General features: G+C 38.3%; 1 protein-coding gene across 9 annotated transcripts in view; it reads left to right on the top strand.

Moving 5' to 3' along the window:
* The window catches only part of LOC133660189 (protein cordon-bleu-like), a 145,364-nt gene extending 124,776 nt beyond the window's left edge, over positions 1-20,588 (top strand). For all 9 annotated transcript variants that reach the window (XM_062063443.1, XM_062063447.1, XM_062063445.1 and 6 more), the window contains 7 exons: positions 5,507-5,834; positions 7,924-8,021; positions 8,314-8,436; positions 8,571-10,231; positions 10,399-10,506; positions 14,321-14,620; positions 19,204-20,588. In XM_062063443.1, the coding sequence (XP_061919427.1) occupies positions 5,507-5,834; positions 7,924-8,021; positions 8,314-8,436; positions 8,571-10,231; positions 10,399-10,506; positions 14,321-14,620; positions 19,204-19,287 (2,702 nt within the window). In that variant the 3' untranslated portion in view covers positions 19,288-20,588. The remainder of the gene's footprint in view (positions 1-5,506; positions 5,835-7,923; positions 8,022-8,313; positions 8,437-8,570; positions 10,232-10,398; positions 10,507-14,320; positions 14,621-19,203) is intronic.
* The last annotated feature ends 300 nt before the right edge of the window (positions 20,589-20,888 follow it).

Below are 20,888 nucleotides of genomic sequence, written 5' to 3'. Positions count from 1 at the left end.
ATCAAACATGGCTGTGCATTTCTGCTTGTCCGACGTTATCATGGTATTTATAATTTTTTCTATCTGTTCACTACTTTTGTCTTACCTCTCTTTTTGAAATGTACAGTAGCTGTTCTGTGCTTTTTATGTTGTGATTATGTCCGAGTTGCGGCGCATCTTCATGTTTCAATATTGTGTACATGTGATTGAGGCTCGCAGTTAGCACTTGGAATAGCTGTAATGTCGTGAATAAAACAGCTCGTTAAGACGACAACTATATACCTTCTTTTATTGTTACATCGACACATGACACTCCGTACCATCTTTTTGTTTTTGCTAGTCTCATTTTAGCGCTAATTCTGTACATGGTGAATTGGGGGAAACAGTATCAAGACAATCGCTTCATTCCGAGACTATTAAATTTAGTCCACCACAAAGTATAGCTGACATCAAAAACATGCGCAGTAAGGATAATTCTAACCCGAATTTCGGAAGATGTGTTGTCACGTGCTCCAATCCGAATGACTTTCGGCATAAACCACCCGTCTCGATCGGAATGAAGTTTTGATCCGAACGTGTGTATGTGATCGAGTCAGAATATTCCCAATGCCGTGTTTACATGAAGCATTTTTATTCCGGTTAGGCTTTTAATCCGATTAAATGTGTCCATGTGCACATAGCTACTGATAGTGGGTTCATGTGAGGTCAAGGTGTTTCATGTCTATAAATGGCAACCTATAATCCTTTGGACTCAGGGCTTTTGTCAACATTAATTAACTGGAGTGCTTTTTATGTAGGATTAATACATAAGGTTGTATTCAAAAGTATACTTGTGAGACATATTTTACTACACATAAGCCAATTTGAAAACGAGGTTTGGTGCATTTTGGAATTATAGTCTGGTTGTCATCAACAATAAATAATTTCAGATAGTTTTGATAATAGTTAAAGGGGGTTGGTCATGTAGTAAAGGTCATAATGCATCAACTATTTTTGTATACTCCCAGGCTTTTGTCATATTCCCTTTTTCAGAGTATGTTCAGTGTTTTCACTTCAAGTTTAATGGCTGGCTCTTTGGTCTATTTCTTTCTGTCTCTAGGTTTTCCCCTGGATGTCGTTTCCATTCCATTTCTGCATTATTTATAGTTTTGTAAATCTCAATTTTAATTTGTTCTTTTCTTTACCCCCTTTACCCTTCACCCTTTTTGCAGTGTACTGCTGCGGTCCTGTAGGCCTGCACTCCAAGCACCACTGAAGTCTTTCTCCGACTTGACCCTTCATCTATCATTTCCTGCCAATCCTTTCCGCCTGTCATTGTATAAACTGTCCTGTCTCATTAGCGTTCCCAATCCCCTTTTTTTATTGTGATTTCTGTTACCTTGCTTTATCATAGCCATATTGCCTCACACAACCCGGGTGAAGGTTTTAGAGTTTAGAGCTCACAAAAGCAGGTTTTGTTCTAATACTTACTAATGGATGTGTGCAGTTTTGTTGTTGTTTTTACATTAGCTGGATCTGTTTCTATTTAATAGAAGAGGGTTCTTTGCTGCGTTAAAAATGGACAAAAAGCATGTGTCAGAAGGTGACAGATGATCTTAACTTGGTGTGTATCGCTTACAGTGTGATGAATGAGGTATGTAAAGATGGAGCAAGGCAATGTGATATCAGCCAATTGTTTGGTGATATGATATCTGCTGATCAATGGTTGGACAGTGTATGTTCTCTGGCTGGTTGTTTTGAATTGATTTAGAAACCCAATGTCTGAATGCACACAGTTTTTTGGTGAATATTACTTTTCAAAGCCAGATGTTCTGACAAATAGGTTATTTTTATCTGGTGGTGGCTCCATTTTGTAGGATCAAAAATACTTAACTTTCAGAGAAAGTACTTTATATACCAGAGGTTCTTTACCATTTTGACCTCGGGGCCCAACTTCTCCACTACGGAGGGGCCCAGGTCCCACTCAATTATTAACACTTAATTTGTCATCTTGCTTTTTATTTTTATCGTATTCAATAATTATATCTAACCTACTTACAGTTTACAAACTTGTCAAATGACATGAAACGATATGTTAATCACAAAGATGATTATTATTTAACACAAACTTTAGGATTAGGTCAGGCTGATTAGATAAATAAGCACTAATCAAATATACTGCATAAGAGGAGACTAAAGAAAAATAAATGAACATACAATTGTGTTGTACTAAATAAACTAAATAATAATGAATGTTTATTAACTAAAGTGTCAATAAAATTAAAGTGCAAATGAAAATACAGCTTCACCACTTTAGTCATATTTTTTGCGCTATAGAAAATTCTCTGACTTAAGCTTCAAACTTCTTCTGTTTGTTTGATAATGTCATTACTGCCACAAGTGGTGGAAAGGGGTATTACAACTGAGTACCGCTTGGGCCCATATGGACCACAGCTGAGAAACATCCATCCATCCATCCATTTTCTACCGCTTGTCCCTCTCGGGTTCACGCCGGGTGCTGGAACCTATCAGCTGCATTCGACCGTAAGGCGGGGTACACCCTGGACAAGTCGCCAGCTATAATCCTCAACTGTGCCCCACAAATGTACACTCATTATGAATTGCGTTCTGTTTCTTTTGTCAGTGCAGTCGTCCCTTGTTTACCGATGTTACCTGGTTCTGGGACAGTGATAAATTAATTTCCACGTTGTGGGAATCATTAATTAAAAATCGAATTTGTTCATATTTAGATGATAAAAAAACGTTAAATTCTTTAATATTATGAGAGCTTTCTAGACATCCTTTAGTCACCTTTACACTTTTTCAATCCAAAAAGTACTGCTTCTTGAGGCTTAGTCAATCAGTGGCCACAATATTGAACTGTGCTTTGATTGGTTTGGTCACCTCTGGTGGCCAATACTACTGTAGTAATGATCTTTTAGTTTATTTAGCCATTTCTATGATTTAAAAAGCTTAATTTAGAGTAAACGTTTTATAGAATATGCTTAAAAAAACGAATCTGTGATGTGGGAAAACGCAATATAGCGAGGGAAGACTATGCATTAATAACCTTTTGCAATAACCTTATTGTACAATATTAACACCACCAGAGATGATAAAATTATTAGCATGATTTTTTTTTTAGTTAATTAAAAATCCAAACTGATTTTGAGATTAATAGGATACATTACAGTAAGTTGAAGTACATGAGTTGAAGTACAGTACATTATTACATTACTGATCACTGATACGCAATGTCCTTAGTATGTCGTTATGATGTGGGAATAAATAAATGGTTTTATCAAAGCAAAATGTTTCACAAATATAAACAATGTATTTAATAACTAAAATTGATTGCAATAAAATATTTAAGACTGATTATTGTATATGGGCTGCGACAGACCTGTATGACAAAATGTAAATTATTTGCTTTGGAATTAAGGTACGAAGTGAAGCATGGGCCTGATGTCTGCAGTGGAGATATGAGTGTGGATAATATCACATGTTTGATTGCAAGCCAACTCTATATGTGAGAGTTTGTGCAAATGCAGTTGTATGTGCGCATGTGTGTTTGGTGGTAGCTGCCATGACTAAGCTGTTTCTGGAAATGACTTTGGAGGCTAGAAAGCCTCGTGAGTCATCACCACATGAACTGACTGACTAAATATACAGTCACAAATACTCACAGAGCTCACAGTCATTAATAGTTACAATCAAGGTTGTGCTCTCATTTCCAAGAATGTGCATGCTGGCCAGGATGCAAAAAAGCCAACAAATAGTACTTGTTTTCTTGGCTTAGAGTTTAGTTTGTGATAGTGACAGACTAAATAGGTTCCCCCCCAACCCCACAAAACTGACCAAACTGTATTGAAGAGATGAGAGGGCACGAATCAGTAGTCTTCCCAGGAAACTAAACCAGTACTCTAAAAAAATCTAGTTAAAAGGGTTTGTTTACTCTACTTCAACCCACACATTAAAGTTGTTTTATCAAGCCACATTTGGTTGTGCTCTGAGCTTATATTTGTATATTTGGCTTGTGTTTTTCTGGTTTGTGTGTTTGTGGTGTTAGAATGAATGTTGAAACTAACATAAATACTTCCTGTTTTTTTATCCTTTCCTCATCCAGCTCTCGAATGTCGAGATGTTGATACTGCATGGTGGCTTTCTATTCAAATAACTGTCTTCTTGTGTTGTAAATATGTCTTTGCATTCAGCACTGCAAGAACTCCAACAGTACAATCCAGAAACTATCAATTGTAGCTTTGTGGATCAAAATGCACTATACATTTCCTGTTCTATTCAAGGGACAGTTTAATCTTTAGTCTTATACCTTTCTTTTTATATACCTGTACAGTTGAACCTTGATTTATGAACTAAATTGGTTCTTCAACGTGGTTCGCCAACCGAAAAGTTTATATAATGAAGCCAAGTTCCCCATAAGAATCAATGTAAAAATGAATAATTGGTTCTAGCCTCAATAAAAGTCCGTATTTTAGTAAAAAAAACTGCACACTTTGAAGACATCCATCCATCTTTTTTGTACTGCTTGTCCCTTTTGGGGTCGCGGGGGGTGCTGGAGCCTATCTCAGCTGAATTCGGGCGATAGGCGCTGTACACCCTGGACAATTCGACAGCTCATCGCAGGGCCAACACAGATAGACAACATTCACACTCACATTCACACACTAGGGCCAATTTAGTGTTGCCAATCAACCTATCCCCAGGTGCATGTCTTTTGGAGGTGGGAGGAAGCCGGTGTACCAGGAGGGAGCACACGCAGTCACGGGGAGAACATGCAAACTCCACACAGAAACACTATATATATATACTGTGTGCGTGCGCGTGTGTCTAGGGGTTTCTGTGGCATTGTTGAACACTCTAGGAGTTTTGTCGGCTTGTGTCCAGGTAGTGCCTTCTCTTTCACTGTAACAAAAGTCTGCTGTGGCATCTTTTTTGGTCTCATCACAATTCAAGACTTGTTGCGGAACGAAGCCCCCTTCACTTATAAAATCTTTGACATAAAGGTGCCGATAGCCGAAGGCTAATTAGCTACAATGCTAGCTCAGTGGTTGTCTAGTAACCCGAAGCTATACAGCAAGACTGTCAAAGTTTGGACACATTTAAAGCATTTCTGATCACACAAAGTGATCTCTATAAGACAGGCTGACACAGTGATGACCGCCGCAAGGTATGACTATTGCGAAAATAAGTTGCCGCTCGCCTCAAAGTTCCTCAAAATGGCTGCACCTGCGTATACAGGAAGGGATGTCATAAAAATAGCAGCCCCACAGGGCGTCCAGCGACACACAATTAATGAATAAATGAAGCGTTCGTACGCCGAGAAATGGTCCGCACACAGGAATATTTGGCATGATGTAAACGTTCGTAAAACGAAACGGACGCAAATAGTGAGGTTCGGGAATCGAGGTTCCACTGAATTTTTTTTCCTGAAGTTATTTTTGGATGTTGATGTTGGAGGTTGTTGTTGCTAAGACATTCTAACTGATTGTCTCGCAATAAGAGTGACATCTCTCTTTGTCCTCTTCAGCCTGGCTGTACTCAATGCAGAGCACTGCAGCTGATGTCAAGGTCCAAGAAAATGAAAGACCTGAGGAGGAGACTCTGTCTCTGGGAAGCAGCAGTAGCAGGGGCAGCAGTCTACCAGATCAAGGTTATGCTGCTTCTGAGGGAATGGTTGATGGTGAGGACTCAGGCCTGGTGAGTTCCCCATCCGACACCTATCCCACATCCCCAGAGGGAAGTTTGTTTTTGGAGAGAAGTTCTAAAGAGGAGCAAGGAGAGAGACTGCCTGGCCCAGTCCGGGACATTTCCAGTGACAGCGATGAAGGATGTGCCACCTGGAGTTCATATGAGAGGTAAAGAAGTCATTGAAGGTTGTTTGAAGAACTGTGCACCAAAAGTGGTGTGGAACTATCACGCTGGTGGCTATTTTTTGCTACCACGTAAATGTGGATAGCTAACACTAGCATTAGCATCAAAAGTCGCTTACTAATTTAGCAGGAACAGAGCCAAGGCAGCATTGGTCTGAATTCCCTCATCTTTGAGCTCACGCCAGTGAGTGAAAGCTGATACTGCTGTCTTTTTATCCGGGTAAGCTCTGTTTTTCTTTCAGCGTGGCTCGGTTGATACAACAACCATGCCAGCAACCTGAGGGTTCCTGTTTCGATCCCCGTCTTCCGCCATCCTAGTCATGTTCATTATGTCCTTGAGCAAGACTATTCACCCTTGCTCTCGATGGGCGTGCTTAGGGCCTTGCATGGCAGCTCCCGCCATCAGTGTGTGAATGGGTGAATGTGGAAATAGTGTCAAAGCGCTTTGAGTACCTTGAAGGTAGAAAAGAGCTATACAAGTTTAACACATTTACCATTTTTGTTTCCTCAGACCAAATTTTTCGTTTCTTTTGTTGTTTTGGATCTTCGGCCATGATAGCAGTTATCACACTTTTTCTTTTAGTTTTCTGGCAGCACGTAGGCGTTCGCGTCGACTTCCATCTTTTTAATGAATGGGGAGAGGTAGCGACGTATGCCGTAAAGAAAGTAGGCACATTTGTAGTTTTTGTGTGGCAAGGTTCTTGCCACCTTCCTCAAAGTCACTAACTGCCAGTAAAATCAATACAGACCCCCTCAAGCCATGACAGAGGTGTCATTCAACTAGTTGTAAGGCCATGTAATATCCCAAAAGTTATGACAATTTTATGAAGGTTGAAAAGTTATTTAGTTCTGCACCACTATTATTAAACGGCGACAGGTGTGGACGCCTGCACAACATGCTGTTTTGATTGTCTCCCTGGAGTCTCACTAGCAGGACTAACAGTATTTGTGCTAAATAGTCTGGAGACACTTTTCCGTCGAGTGCAAACACTGGCAAGATGTACTCAGCATTGGAATTTATGTACCCCCTGCATCTGCGCATGTGTGAATGCAGAAAAGTATTGTGCATGAACAACACCTTCACATGAGTACAATCGTTGCTCTAAATAATGCTATATTTTTTGTATTTTGTCATTTTAATTTATATGTTTCACACTACTGATGACAAATGTATGATGAGGTCAAGGGGGTGTCCAATTGATGACGTGTGGGCCACTTGTGGAATGTGGCTGTTTTTTATTTGGTCATCATAAAAACATCCAAAATGGATAGTGATAAATAGGTATCATGTAATTTAAAAAATATATAAAATGTTCATTCTAATAATGAACAAAAACAGAGATTTATCTTTGACTATATAGATAACATTTATTTAGCCATTTTATCAGACTATTTTTATTACAATTTACATGATGTGAATTGGTAATCGTAATTTCAATATTTATAAATATAATGCAAGTATTATAATTCCAAAGACTCAACCTTTACTGTTCATTTTTATAAGTATCAGCAGTTTTTAGCGTGCCAGCTGTAATAACAAGCACAGTTCTCACCACGTGTTTACATTCGGTGTGTAGCCAAAGCTGACATGTTCAACCTTTTATTGCTGTGTTTGAGTTTGGTTCGCTGTCCTTATTCAAAGGCCAACGTGTAAAGTGAATATTATCCCATATCTCTTCTTGCCTTTTATGTCAATATGAAATGCATGTGATAATAAGCCCAGGGTGGGAATCCATTATGAATGATCTAACTGTAATACAATTAATGAACACTGGCACTGATACTGTTGTTTGTAGTATTCCAAGAAAACACTATAACTGTTTTCTCAGAAGTGTTAAAGTGACGTCCCATCCCAAGTTTCTTTGAAGACACATTTTATTTGAATTAGCTGTCTTGTTTTAAATATATCAAGGCTGAGATGTCTGTAACTGATGAGAAATAAGTGAATGAAATCTGAACTACATAAAGGGTTTCAAACAGCTGTGAAAAGCACAGAAGGTTGGCTGGCTATATGTCCTCATCTCTTCTTGCATGTCTACTGATGCATTATTTTTTTTCTCTTTCGTTGTCACAGTCGCAACAAACTTCAGGGTAAATCAGGCAGAACAAATGGTACCTATGAAGAAAAATATAAATGGCTCCATCACACCAATTTGGTGGCAGACATTTCAGGTAAGGGGACAAGCTGCAGCATAATGTCCTGCTACTTACTTACTGAACAGAATATTTACAGATAATGCATTTTATTTGTATTATGTAAGTAATAAACAACCATGTCACATCTGGTCATGTTGTACATTCAGATAGCTAAAGTGCGTGTTTTCTATCTGTCAAAATATATTTTTATTAACATTACCTGACTACACTTCATGTTAATTGCATCATTTTTAAAGACAAAAATAATTGCTGTAATGAATGAAAAAGTTAGACACAATATTAACACAATATTAATTTGTTTGTGCAGAGTGTCCTAGGGTTCCTGTGTCTGTAGTGGACATGGATATACCCGTCACAGCTATAGACGAAATAGTGGATGAGGAAAATATAGCAACAAGACCCACTGGCCCCAAGTTGTCTCACAGTAAAGGTAGAAAGTGTTATACCCAATGTAGTAGCTGGCCATTTGGCTGTATACATTAGCTTCAAAATAGATATAAATATACAATATGGTTGTTTTAAAATAAGTTATGTTGTTTGTTATTCTTTCCCATTTCATCACAGGTTCAGAAGGTGCTGCAGAATGGCGCAACAAAAACAATAATGCTTTTACAGCTTCCACAAATAAAAGCAGCATTGTAAATTCTAGGCATGTATCTCAACCGGAGCAGTATAGGACGCCACTGGAAAAGGCAGCAATTGTGCATACAGATGAAAACACGATTTGTAAAAAAACACATCAAGCGATGACTAAAGGTGTGAAAGAGGATAAACAAAGACCATTTGCAGATTTTGAGTCTCAGGAACAAAGCAAACATATGATCAAAAATCTTAGGAGTAATCCTCATTGTTTACCTGAGGACAGTCCTGTTCTATCCCCAGCCAGCCATAGATCATTGTCCACAGAACGAGTAGAGACTCACAGTGTCTACCAAAATAACTCCAGCTCTATTTTGCAAAGGAAAGTTACTTGTAATCCCACCTCGCGATGTGGTATGAAAACATTTACTGTTGTTCCTCCTAAAGCCTCTGTCTTGCAAGGTGCTAAGCAAAATGCATCTGCATCAATAACTGCTAGTGCCATTACAATTGAATGTGGTGGGGGTGGTCACCACAACAATCGAGTTGATCCAACACAATCTTTGATTGCCAACAGTGATGGGGCCCCACTCATAGGAAAAGCCAAAGCTTTTTGGAGCTCTAGTGAAAGAAAAGAATGTGCTGGTTCTTGCAGCAAAGGTGTGATTGACAAACCAAAGGAGAGCTTGGATAACTTTAAAAATACTCCCACATCTAATTCAGAGACTACATTGACCACTAACAGAAGAAAAGAACTTGTGAAAACACATAGACTAAATCATTCTGCAGAGAGTACCTTGTTCAAAGAGACTGGTCATAAAAGGAACGAATCATTAAACAGTGTCTTTACAAAACAGCATCATGCAGAAATTGATATTTTAGCACACGAAAGTATTAATCAGCCACCACAGGCTCAAGATTTTTCTCCGTTCCTCAAAACAAACAGACGTACCTCCAGTCAATATGTGGCGTCTGCCATCAATAAGTACATCCCAAAGACCTTCACAAAAACCAACATTGTGTCTTTTCCTGCTCAGTCCTCTCCTTTAACACAACCCAATGTTGCCTTTCGTTCATTGGGTCGCTCCATACAAGTGAATCCACGACAGTCCTCTAAGATCTCTTTGATAGATAATAAGTTTGATAAATCTGGTATGCACCACCCTGGTCCTGTGAGGTCCAAGAGCTACCCTGAATTTGTGTCAGACAGCCATAGTGTAGTCAAAGAAGACAAGGGAAGCGATTTTGTTGAATCCGCCAAAGATAGCTTGTGGTCACTCGGGCCAGTCTCAGACAAAATTAAACACTTTCAGTCAAGCTGTTCCCCACAAATGACCTTGACTGATGGCAATATTAGACAAGTTAACAGTAATCGGTGTCAAAGCCCCACAGCTTCACAGAGTAGTCCTCTTCAACTAACTGCCAAACCACCAACCAAGTGTCTAACAGCCGATGTTGCAAAACCAGAACTGTCATGTCGAAAGTCGGACGGTGCCGACACCTTTGGACCTCCACCTGTGAACATATTTGGACCAGTTAAAAAGTTCAAGCCAGTGATCTGTAGATCTGTTGATCGAGAGACCTCTCTGCACAGTAATCTAATGGAAGCTATCCAGGCAAGTGGTGGCAAGGATGGGCTCAAGAAGGTGAGCACCAAGAGCTTTTATGTCGAATAATGAATGCATTAACACAATGTTTTAAGTGATATGAGATGACATGCTTAACTTAAAAATATTTCATTTGTCCTTGATGGTTCTTTGGGAAAGAAGGCCTATAAATGATCTACATTTTCCTTTTGTATTGACGTGACTAGATATGCTCATCTCGTGCCAGAAGCAAAGAGGCGTCTTCTAATGAGAGTGCTAGGTCCGCTCTTCTTGCTGCTATTAGAGCCCAGAGCAGCTCTGAAAGACTGAGGAAGGTAAAGTACTTTTGTGGCTACTTATTAATCTGTCAACTCCACACTTCTTTAATCATCACGATGGAACATGTGGATAGCATGTCTGCCCCACAGCCAGGTGGATCTGGGTTTGAATCTTAGCTCTGACCCCTCTGTGTCGAGATTGCATGTTTTCTCTGTGTTTACATGGGTTTACTTTGGGTTCTGGTTTCCTGTGACAGTCCAATACTTACATATATACATACAGTATTTGGTTAATCATATACTAAATTGTCCAAGTGTAAATGTGAGGATGGTTGATTGTATAAATGTGTCCTTTGATTGACTGGCTAAGTGTGTACCCCAACTCTTGGCTGAAGACAACTAGGATCGTTTCCAGCTCAGCTGAGATCCTAACTAAACAGCCTACATGGTAAAAAATGAAGGAATTGTACTGTTTCGGTCAAATAACCTTCAAAAGCTTCCACATGCAGTTTAAATTTCCGGTATTTCCTCCTTGTGGGAGAAATAAAAGTTGATCCTATCCTTGAAACAACATTGTTTTTTGATCTATTCTGTCAAAAGTACTGCCACAATTAGTCGACTTACCACAATATGCGTAACAACTGCTGAACAACTACGTCATGGAACGTTTATGTCATTCGCCGTACAGCAATACCCACCAATGAGCTTGACTTGTGGAAAAGATTAGCTTTGTCTCACAGACTGACTACATTATTTTTGTATTTGTAGCAAGCAACAACACAGCAGTAACTGGCACGTAACCATACACACTGCATTGAACTCATTCAAATGCTTCCCAAAATAGCTGTCCAATCTTATGCTTGTAACCTGATTCTTTAATTTTGGACCTCCAAAATCTGCATCAATCTCCATCCATACTGTGAACGGGTTGAAACTTTGACAAGTCGATTTCAGGTCTGTCACTGTCCATTAGGATGTCTCAAGGTGTAAAATACGATAGTATTTTATTTAGAAAATAAACCGGATATTGTATTTTGTGTTATTTTTGTGCACGACATCCTGTGCCATTCAAGCTGTCTTTTGCTAAATTGATCAGCCATGCTCTGGCAAAAATGGGAACTCTGCGTGTACCATGCATCTGGAAAGTATTCACAGAGCTTCACTTTTTCCACATTTTGTTATGTTACAGATTTATTATTCCAAAATGGAAATTCATTTTGTCCTCAACATTCTACATAACATTCCATAATGGCAATGTCAAGTTTATTTATTAAGGTATTCATTATTATTATTCTCTTTTTAAATGCACAAATATTTTCAAAATTAAAAACTAAAAATTACATGTTCATAGACTTTGCTCAATACTTTGTCGATTTGTCTATGGCAGCAAATACAGCTTCAAGTCTTTTTGAATATGATGCCACAAGCTTGGCACACCTATCTTTGGGCAGTTTCGCTCATTCCTATTTGCCCATTCCTCTTTGCAGCATTGGAAGTGTTGGTTTTCATCCACGATGTGTCTGCATTGCTGCATTCATCTTTTCCTCTAACCTGACAAATCTCCTAGTTCCTGCTGCTGAAAAACATCCCCACAACAGGATGCTGCCACCACCATGTTTCACTGTAGGGATGGTATTGGCCTGGTGATGAGTGGTGCCTGGTTTCCTCCAAACATGATGCCTGGCATTCACACCAAAGAGTTAAATATTTGTCTCATCAGACCAGAGAGTTTTGTTTCTCATGGTCTGAGAGTCTTTCAGGTGCATTTTGACAAACTTTTTTTTTTTTACCAAAAAAATTGCTTCTGTCTGGCCACTCTACCATACAGGTCTGATTAGTGAATTGGTTTAGAGATGGTTGTCCTTCTAGAAAGTTCTCCTCTCTCCACAGTGGAATGCTGTAACTCTGACAGTGTGACCATCAGGTTCTTGGTCACCTCCCTGACTAGACTAAGATGAATACAGCAATGTACAGAGACATCCTGGGTGAAAACCAACGCTTCCCATCCAACCTAAGCTTGAGAAGGGCTGCAAAGAGGAATGTGCAAAACTGCCCAAAGATTGGTGTGCCAAGCTTGTGGCATCGTATTCAAAAAGGCTTGAGGTTGTAATTGCTGCCAAAGATGTGTCAACAAAGTATTGAGCAAAATCTGTGAATTTTTTTTACGTACATGTGGTTTTTTTGGGGGGGGGTTTATTAAAATTTGCAAAAATGTTTAAAAAATATATTTTCACATTGTCATTATGGGGTATAATGTCTGTAGAATTTTGAGGACAAAACTTAACTTATTCCATATTGGAATGAGGCTGTATGTGTAATATAACATGTAGAAAAAGTTACGCGCTGTGAATACTATTCGGATGCAATGTATGTGAGGAAAAGCTGCAGACTGGCAGAGCCTGACACATTGACTAAATGTATCTATTCCGCTGCCATGGCAGCATCGTTCAGCAGCCAGTGTTAGTCGGCATAATCGACCATGAAATGTGTCATTTTACTGTGGACACATTGAAGTAAAAATTAGAGCGACAAGCTGCAACAGACTGCAAGACAATGTCAATGCAATGTAGCAACCTAACAGTGATGGCTAACTGTTGCAGTTAAAGTCTATAATCATAAACCATAAAGTAAAACTAATCCCCGCCTCCATAAACAATTTTTTTTTTACAAATGCCGTTATCACTGGGGTATGATAAATAGCGAAACATGCGACACACCAAACAAGCATGCTAACAGCAACGCTAACTGCCAAGCTAGCTTGAATATAGAGCAGCGGAACAACCGAAGAATAAGTACTTAGTACTCAAAAGTCTGTCTGGAACCGCGTGACAGCGCAGAGTAACCAAGTATGAATAGGAAATTAGCAATAGATTAGTAAGACTCTAGAGAGAAAATACAACAACTACACAAAACTACACTGAGCATTCACATCGGAAAACGGGAAATGATGCAATACACCATTTATGTCAGCAGCTGAAGGAGGAGCTTTTGTGACCTTTAACCTGTTTTGAAATGTTTTTTAATTATTCGTATGCCAAATAATATTTTGATATTTTATCGCAAGAGTCTGCAATGTTGTATATCGCAATATGGATTTTAGGCCATGTCGCCCATCCCTACTTTCAATGTTAACCCTCAGAGGACATTCCATTTGATCATCTTCAACGCCAAACAGGACATAACAATCTTTTTTTGTTGTTTTTGTTTTTTTTTACAAATATTTTGGATTTATTCATATTATCTTACTTTTTTTGCTCAAATTTCTAAAACTTCAGTCCTTAACTAAATTAACAAACTTGTCATTATTTTGTTTTTATCAAATGTTGACCCTCCTTTTGATCAGATAATGTCACAGGTCTAATAAAATCACTCATGTTATGCAAATTAATACAAATTGAAAAATTTAATTTGATTAAAGGAATTCAAATGGTTAATAAACCTTTTTTTTTTTTAAGTTTAGATTTTTTTACTTTTAGGGCTGAAGTTGAGAACTTTGAGCAAAGAAAGTTTAAAAAAATGAATAAAAAATGTGTTGCGCCCTTTAAAAAAATGAATGACTTCCAGTTTGGCTTTGAAGTATTGTGGAATAACTACTAGTGTATCGTACGCCTATGAAAGAATTCCATCCGTCCATTTCTTACTGCTTGTCCCTCTTGGGGTTTCGGGGGTGCTGGAGCTTATACCAGCTGCATTCGGGCAGAAGGCTGCGTATACTTTGGTTAAGTCGCCAATACATTGACATTTTTAAATTTATAGATGAAAAAACCCTCTTAGAGAAAATGTATAATAAAGGTACACAACAAAAATGACCAAATACAGCTGAAATTAATATTTATCATGTAGTTTTGTGTGGCTTCTTGTTTTCCTACAGACTAAATCTGGGGCTGCTGATGAGCTCCAAAGATGCAGAAATGCAGCTTTTAAGGAGGAACAAAGGAAAGATGTTCCCTCATCTCCCTCAACAGTTTCTTTGACGTGCTCTTCGCCCTTCTTTACATCATCATCGCCTTCCATACTTTCACCTCCACCACCACTTTCTCCCTTCTTGCACCAAGCTAAGCATACCGCTGTAGCACGTCCAAGTGCAAATGCCCTCACAAACCCCGCCTTGGCTAGGGAGGCTATGATGGAGGCCATCCGTTCTGGAGCCGCTGCAGAAAATCTAAAAAGGGTAAGACATTTTTTCCCACCATGCACCAGTTAAACTTTTCCCACCATGCACCAGTTAAACTTATCACAAACTGAGTTTCATGAAAGGCTAATGTCAAAAGTAGTGCTTTACTCACACGCTACCATGGATCAAATCACAAGGAACAACTCCTTCTCCTTCTGTCCCAGCGTTTGCAGAGGAAATGTAAACAATCACTTTTAAAGAAACCTAAAATAAAACAAGTTAGTTAGTCCATTTTAAATTAGAATTTGCCTTGGAAGTGGAAAGCATTCACAGCGCTTCACTTTTTCCACATTTTGTTGTGTAACAGCCTTATTCCAAAATTGATTGAATGCATTAATTTTTGTCCTCAAAGTTTTACACACAATACCCCAAAATGTTTTTAAATGTTATTGCAAATTTATTTAAAAAAATTTAAAAACCTAAGAAATCACAAGTATTTACAGCCTTTGCTCAATACTTTGTTGATGCACCTTTGGCAGCAATTACAGCCTCAAGTCTGTTTGAATACGAGGTCACAAACTTGGCACACCTATCTTTGGACAGTTTCCAAACATCTTCCATTTACAGATGATGGAGGCCACTTGCTCATTGGGACCTTCAAGGCAGCTGATATTTTTTTGTACCCGTTTCGCGGAATTGTCCCTCGAGACAATTCTGTCTCGGAGGTCTACCGACAATTTCTTCGACTTCATTCTTGGTTTGTGCTCTACCATGCATTGTCAATTGTGGGAACTTTATATATAGATAGCTGTGTGCCTTTACAAATCATGTCCAATCAATTGACTTGTTCACAGGTGGACTCCAATTAAGCTGTAGGAACGTCTCATGGGTGATTAGTTGAAACAGGATGCACCTGATCTCATTTTTGAGTTTCGTTGCAAAGGCTGTGAATACTTACTTAGATGTGATTTCCTAGTTTTTTTATTTTTAATAAATTTGCAATTTCTAAAAAAAAAAAGCGCATTGTCATTATGAGGTATTGTGTGTACAATTTTGAGGACAAATAACAAAATGTGGATAAAGTGAAGCGCTGTGAATACTCTCCGGCTGCATTGTACCGTGATTTCCGGACTATAAGGCGCACTTAAAATCCCTTTTTTTTTTCTTTTTTCAAAACTCGACAGTGCGCCTTATAACTCGGTGCGCCTAATGTACGGATTAATTCTGGTTTTCCTTACCGACCTCGAAGCAATTTTATTTCGTACATGGTGTAATGACAAGTGTGACCAGTAGATGGCAGTCGAACATAAGAGATACGTGTAGACTGCACTATGATGGCAATATGACTCAAGTAACACCGTTTTATATGTTCCATTGAAAATATAGAACATTACACACGACCCTCAAAAATCCATCAAACTGTTTCAGTACGACTTTTGTAAGCTATGAAGCCTCACCGCTTGATGTGCTACAACAAATTAGTATTATTATGGTGTGTGTATAAGGTAAGACATATTTGGCGTTTTGTTTCGCAATATTATGCAAAATAAACTTTTCTTACCTTCTGGTACCTGCTGATCTGTATTTGAGATCTGCATAAATCCTGAAAAATTAAGCGCGTCCGCCTTTGTAGTCGATGCCAAAACCGTAGTCAATAAGCTTCTTCTTTTCCTCTATTTTCTTGTTATGGGACATTCATCCTTCGCTGTTGTCATTTCTTATATAAAGTAGTGTAAAGTTCTTACTTATATCTGTCAGTAAACCCGCCATGAAAGCGCTAAAACATACCGGTGTAGTGAGTTTACATTAATCACCCAAGGAACTTTTAGTTATTAGAGAGTTCCGGTCGGACGGTTTTTCATGGGACACATTTCCGGTGGTGTTGTTCCCGGATGAGGAGATGCTCCTCAGTTATTGATTTAAGTAAAGTCTGAATGTCATTAAAACAATTAGCTCTATCTTTTGACACTTCTTCCACTTCCGTCCTTGCACGCTACATCGCTACAACAAAGATGATGGGGAGAAGACGCTGCCGAAGGTGAGCCACGTAAATAAGACCACCCACAAAACGGCCCATCCAGAAGCGACTGACAGAAAACGGCTTGAAGATGATCTGTAAAACATAATCTATGCAACATTTTGACCAAAGAACCTCCATTACATGTTATGTAGACCACAAGGAATTGTTTTCAATTTGGAAAAAAAATAAAATTGTTTGACTCCTTTAATGCGCCCTATAATCCGGTGCGCCTAATCTATGAAAAAAGATAAAAAAATAGACTATTCATCTGCAGTGGGCCTTATAATCCGGTGCGCCCTATGGTCCGGAAAATACGGTAAGATTCCCTTGTCTTGGCAGCACAAGCGCACTCTCACAGCCGTGTGTGGAACTGTCAGTTTGCACGTCCTTTTTAAATAAAATACAAAATAGTGCTCGCAAAACAGTGATGAGGGTTGACAAATCACATTGTGTGCTAAATTATATTTGTACCTTTTCTTCCCGGTATTGTGAGCGTTTAGATTATCAGCATATATTTTGCACATTAATGTAGACAGAGACGCAGAATGGATTGCACGCCTTTTTCTGCTCACTTAACAAACACAATCCACTTTAAAAATGTTTAGTAGATTAGCTTTGCGTGTGCTAACAACTTTGCACGTGTTTTAGTACACGCAAACCTTTAGTAAATCAGGCCCTAAGTGTATAAATATAGGGCTAATATTAGGAATTATGATGTACATTACAATCTGATAACATTAATAAATAGCTCAGATAACAGATGAAATAAACATTAATAAATAGCTCAGATAACCCGAACGGGACAAGCGGTAGAAAATGGATGGATGGATAACAGATGAAATAAAAGCGCTACTATGAAGATTACCCATAGGTGGGTTGGGGTGAACAAATTAGAGCTCTACCATAATAGTGATGTCATATTTGGTTAGTGTAAAACTAAAGGTAAATTTGTTGTCAAATTATCCTCGGTTTCAGTTTCTTACCTCCAGGATTGGACAAGTTACAGCTAAATCTAAATGTAAAAAATATATATATAAATATTGTATCGATCTTAACACTTTTTTAAAATTTTGCCTGTCATTTACAATCGTTATGTAAGACAAGCACATACGTTTTCTTTTTTTTATGCATTCCAACAAACACTAGCAAAAGTCAGCTAACAATGAAGAGAGTCTCTCTATTCCGCCTATAAAAAGCTCTAAACATCCAAACACCTCCATGTTTTATACAGACGTAAGTATATATGTAATGTAGTAACAGGCACATTCATGATAGCGTGTAATATTTGTATGTCTTACTCATTTAAAGCATACGCCGGCGTATTAGTTTGAAAAACGCATCACAACATTGGCTTTTCCCTTCAACAACAACACTACTACTAATGAGACGACGACGACTACTTTCGGATAAATGATGATCCAGAAACTTAATTTTTGAGACTGAATATAAGTTAAAGTTAAAATACCAATGATTGTCACACACAAACTAGGTGTGGTGAAATTTGTCCTCTGCATTTGACCCATCCCCTTGATTACCCCCTGGGAGGTGAGGGGAGCAGTGGGCAGCAGCGGTGCCGCGCCCGGGAATCATTTTTGGTGATTTAACCCCCAATTCCAACCCTTGATGCTGAGTGCCAAGCAGGGAGGTAATGGGTCCCATTTTTATAGTCTTTGGTATGACTCGGCCGGGGTTTGAACTCACAACCTACTGATCTCAGGGCGGACACTCTAACCACTAGGCCACTGAGTAGGTTGATGATCTACAAGTTTTAGAAGGTGGGTGATAAACAGATTAAGCTTTAGTATACCACTAAGCATCATGTAGCAATATTTGTAAGTGCTGAACAAAATATACAATTTACTAACGTAATAAAACAATCACATACTGTACAATGTCTACTCTCACTGGGATGCTGACTGATTAGATATTCGTACGTTCCTGTTAAGATGAATTAATCATAATCCTCACTCAGGATTAAAAAACAAAAAAGTTCCTCAAGCGAGCGTCTTTTATCGTGTGTCTTTCGCCATCTGCGGTTCTAAGTTTGATGTCAAAGTCAACTTCTCGGTCTATGACAACAACCTTCTACTGTACGATCGAGAGGCATGATTTATAATGTAGATTTAATTTTCAACAGCATAGAGGCGATGTGGGAGCAGCAGCTCAGTATGTCAATATAGCTGCATAAGCTAGTTAGCTCTGTGATCACAGCACTGCTAAAAATATTTTGATAATACTTTGTTAAAATTCAGGTCACGAGATGTACGGTAAATGGAGTATTGTTGGCGGTTTTTGGATGCCTTTTTTAGAGTTTTTTTGGGGGCGCTATAGTGTTCACCCATTCGTACTTGCTGTACTTTACGAATTAAAATGCATAAAAAAAAGAAAAACTTTTCGTCTTACACACAGTTTGTGAATGATAGGCAATATTTAAAAAAAAGTGCAGTTACCCTTTAGGAAGGTATCTGCTTGAAAACAGAAATATTGTGCATTCCTGTTAAATACATTTGACAAATATTTAATTACTGAATACTTTTGTGAATAAACACGTCTTTATCAGCACATGTTTATTCTGTCCGTTGTAGAAAAAAAAAAAAAGATGTGTTTATGTGTGTTGTAGGTGGCAGTGCCCACAAAGACGGTCAAAGTGAACGGCAGACTGGGAACAATCAATGCAACCTCCTCCAAGCTCTCTTTGCAATAACCATCAACGCAAGAAATATTAAGTCTTTTTTCCTGCAGTGCTTTGGAGTGGACATTTGTGAAACTACGTGTTTGTGTCACTGACATAATGTGTGAAAAAGGCAGATGAAACATTGCAAATCTGAAAGCAACAGCATGACCGGAAACAACGAGTTTAAGAATGCTTGATTTAACTTAGCTGCTGACAGGTTTGATGTTTTTTGTTTTTTTTAATTGAAAATCAGATGTGTTTCTCTGCTGGAAGTCTTCTCGGTGTCCATCTTTGATTACACGAACACTTCAACTTTTCAACAAAATGTGCCAATGAAAGCAGAATGCATTACGCCTTTTATTCTCATTTTTGTTTACCACAGCTGAGATTTGCATGTTGCTCAGTGTTATGTACATGATGTAAAAAAAATCCTAATGTGATGCAATAGATTTTACTTTTAATTTTAGTTAATGTTCATTTAGATATTGTAAAGAATGCCAACGATCTGGATATGATTCACAAGTGCCTGTTCGTTTATTATACACCATTTATACATGCACTTGGTCAGTGTTTAGCAGCCATGTTTATATTGAAATACAGGAGAAGTGTAATTTAACCTGTCTTTATTTTTTTTAAATATTTCTTAAATAATATTGATTTGTTCACAGCGTGCAGAGTATGTAATAGCTTTGTCAGCAGTATCTTAAGAGTTACTGCATTTTTGTTTTTGTGCTTCAGTGCTATACATATAAATAGTTTACATTTCAGAGTAGTTGTATTTAATTTAGGAAAAGCGCGGCCACCGCTGCTGCTCACTGCTCCCCTCACCTCCCAGGGGGTGATCAAGGGTGATGGGTCAAATGCAGAGAATAATTTTGCCACACCTAGTGTGTGTGTGACAATCATTGGTACTTTAACTTTTAACTTTAAAAGCCGTATGCTGCTATTGACGATTTTGAATTTGAGAACTACTGTACATGTATATTGAATCAGTTTTCCATATTAAGATTTGCATGCTTGCTGCTGTAATAGATTAACATTAAAGTGGAGGGATTTCATGTAGATTAATTTATGTTCAGTCTTAAATTTAAAAAAAAAAAATATTTATGTTCAGTTTTATACAAGAAAAAAGTTGTTTTTATCCAGATTATAAAAAAAATCATTTTGTATCATTCTACCACATTTTGTTTTGAGATAAACCGAAAAGCCCTCAACTTTGTGTTGTATAATTTGTAAACAAATGAAAACATGTTATTTCATTGCTGGCTGGGGATTTATATAATTGTTTGTTTTTCTGAGAGGGTTGCACTTAGTTTGTCTACCTAATGTTTAAATAAAAAAAATATTTTTTAATCACGCAATACTTTTTTGGATGTCTTCATTGAACCAGCACTCATGCGATGCACAAATTGTAAAAGCATCACCGGGATGTTTATTGTACCATTTCCAGGAGGAGGAGGGCTTGACAGGATACTTCTCATCCTGCCCTTGTGAAATATTCCCTTTAAACATCTCTCTTCTTTCTGGCCCGCCACGGTCGAGCTGCTTTTCCCGGCAGCCGCTCAGCGCCCTGACTCATCACTGTGGCTGCACAAAATCACTCTTCCAGAACTTTTACCCTACGCTGCATG

Source organism: Entelurus aequoreus, linkage group LG11 (assembly GCF_033978785.1).
Source record: "Entelurus aequoreus isolate RoL-2023_Sb linkage group LG11, RoL_Eaeq_v1.1, whole genome shotgun sequence".
Lineage (NCBI taxonomy): Eukaryota > Metazoa > Chordata > Actinopteri > Syngnathiformes > Syngnathidae > Entelurus > Entelurus aequoreus.
Note: the sequence above shows the minus strand (reverse complement) of the source record. Positions and strands in the feature narration are given on the sequence as shown.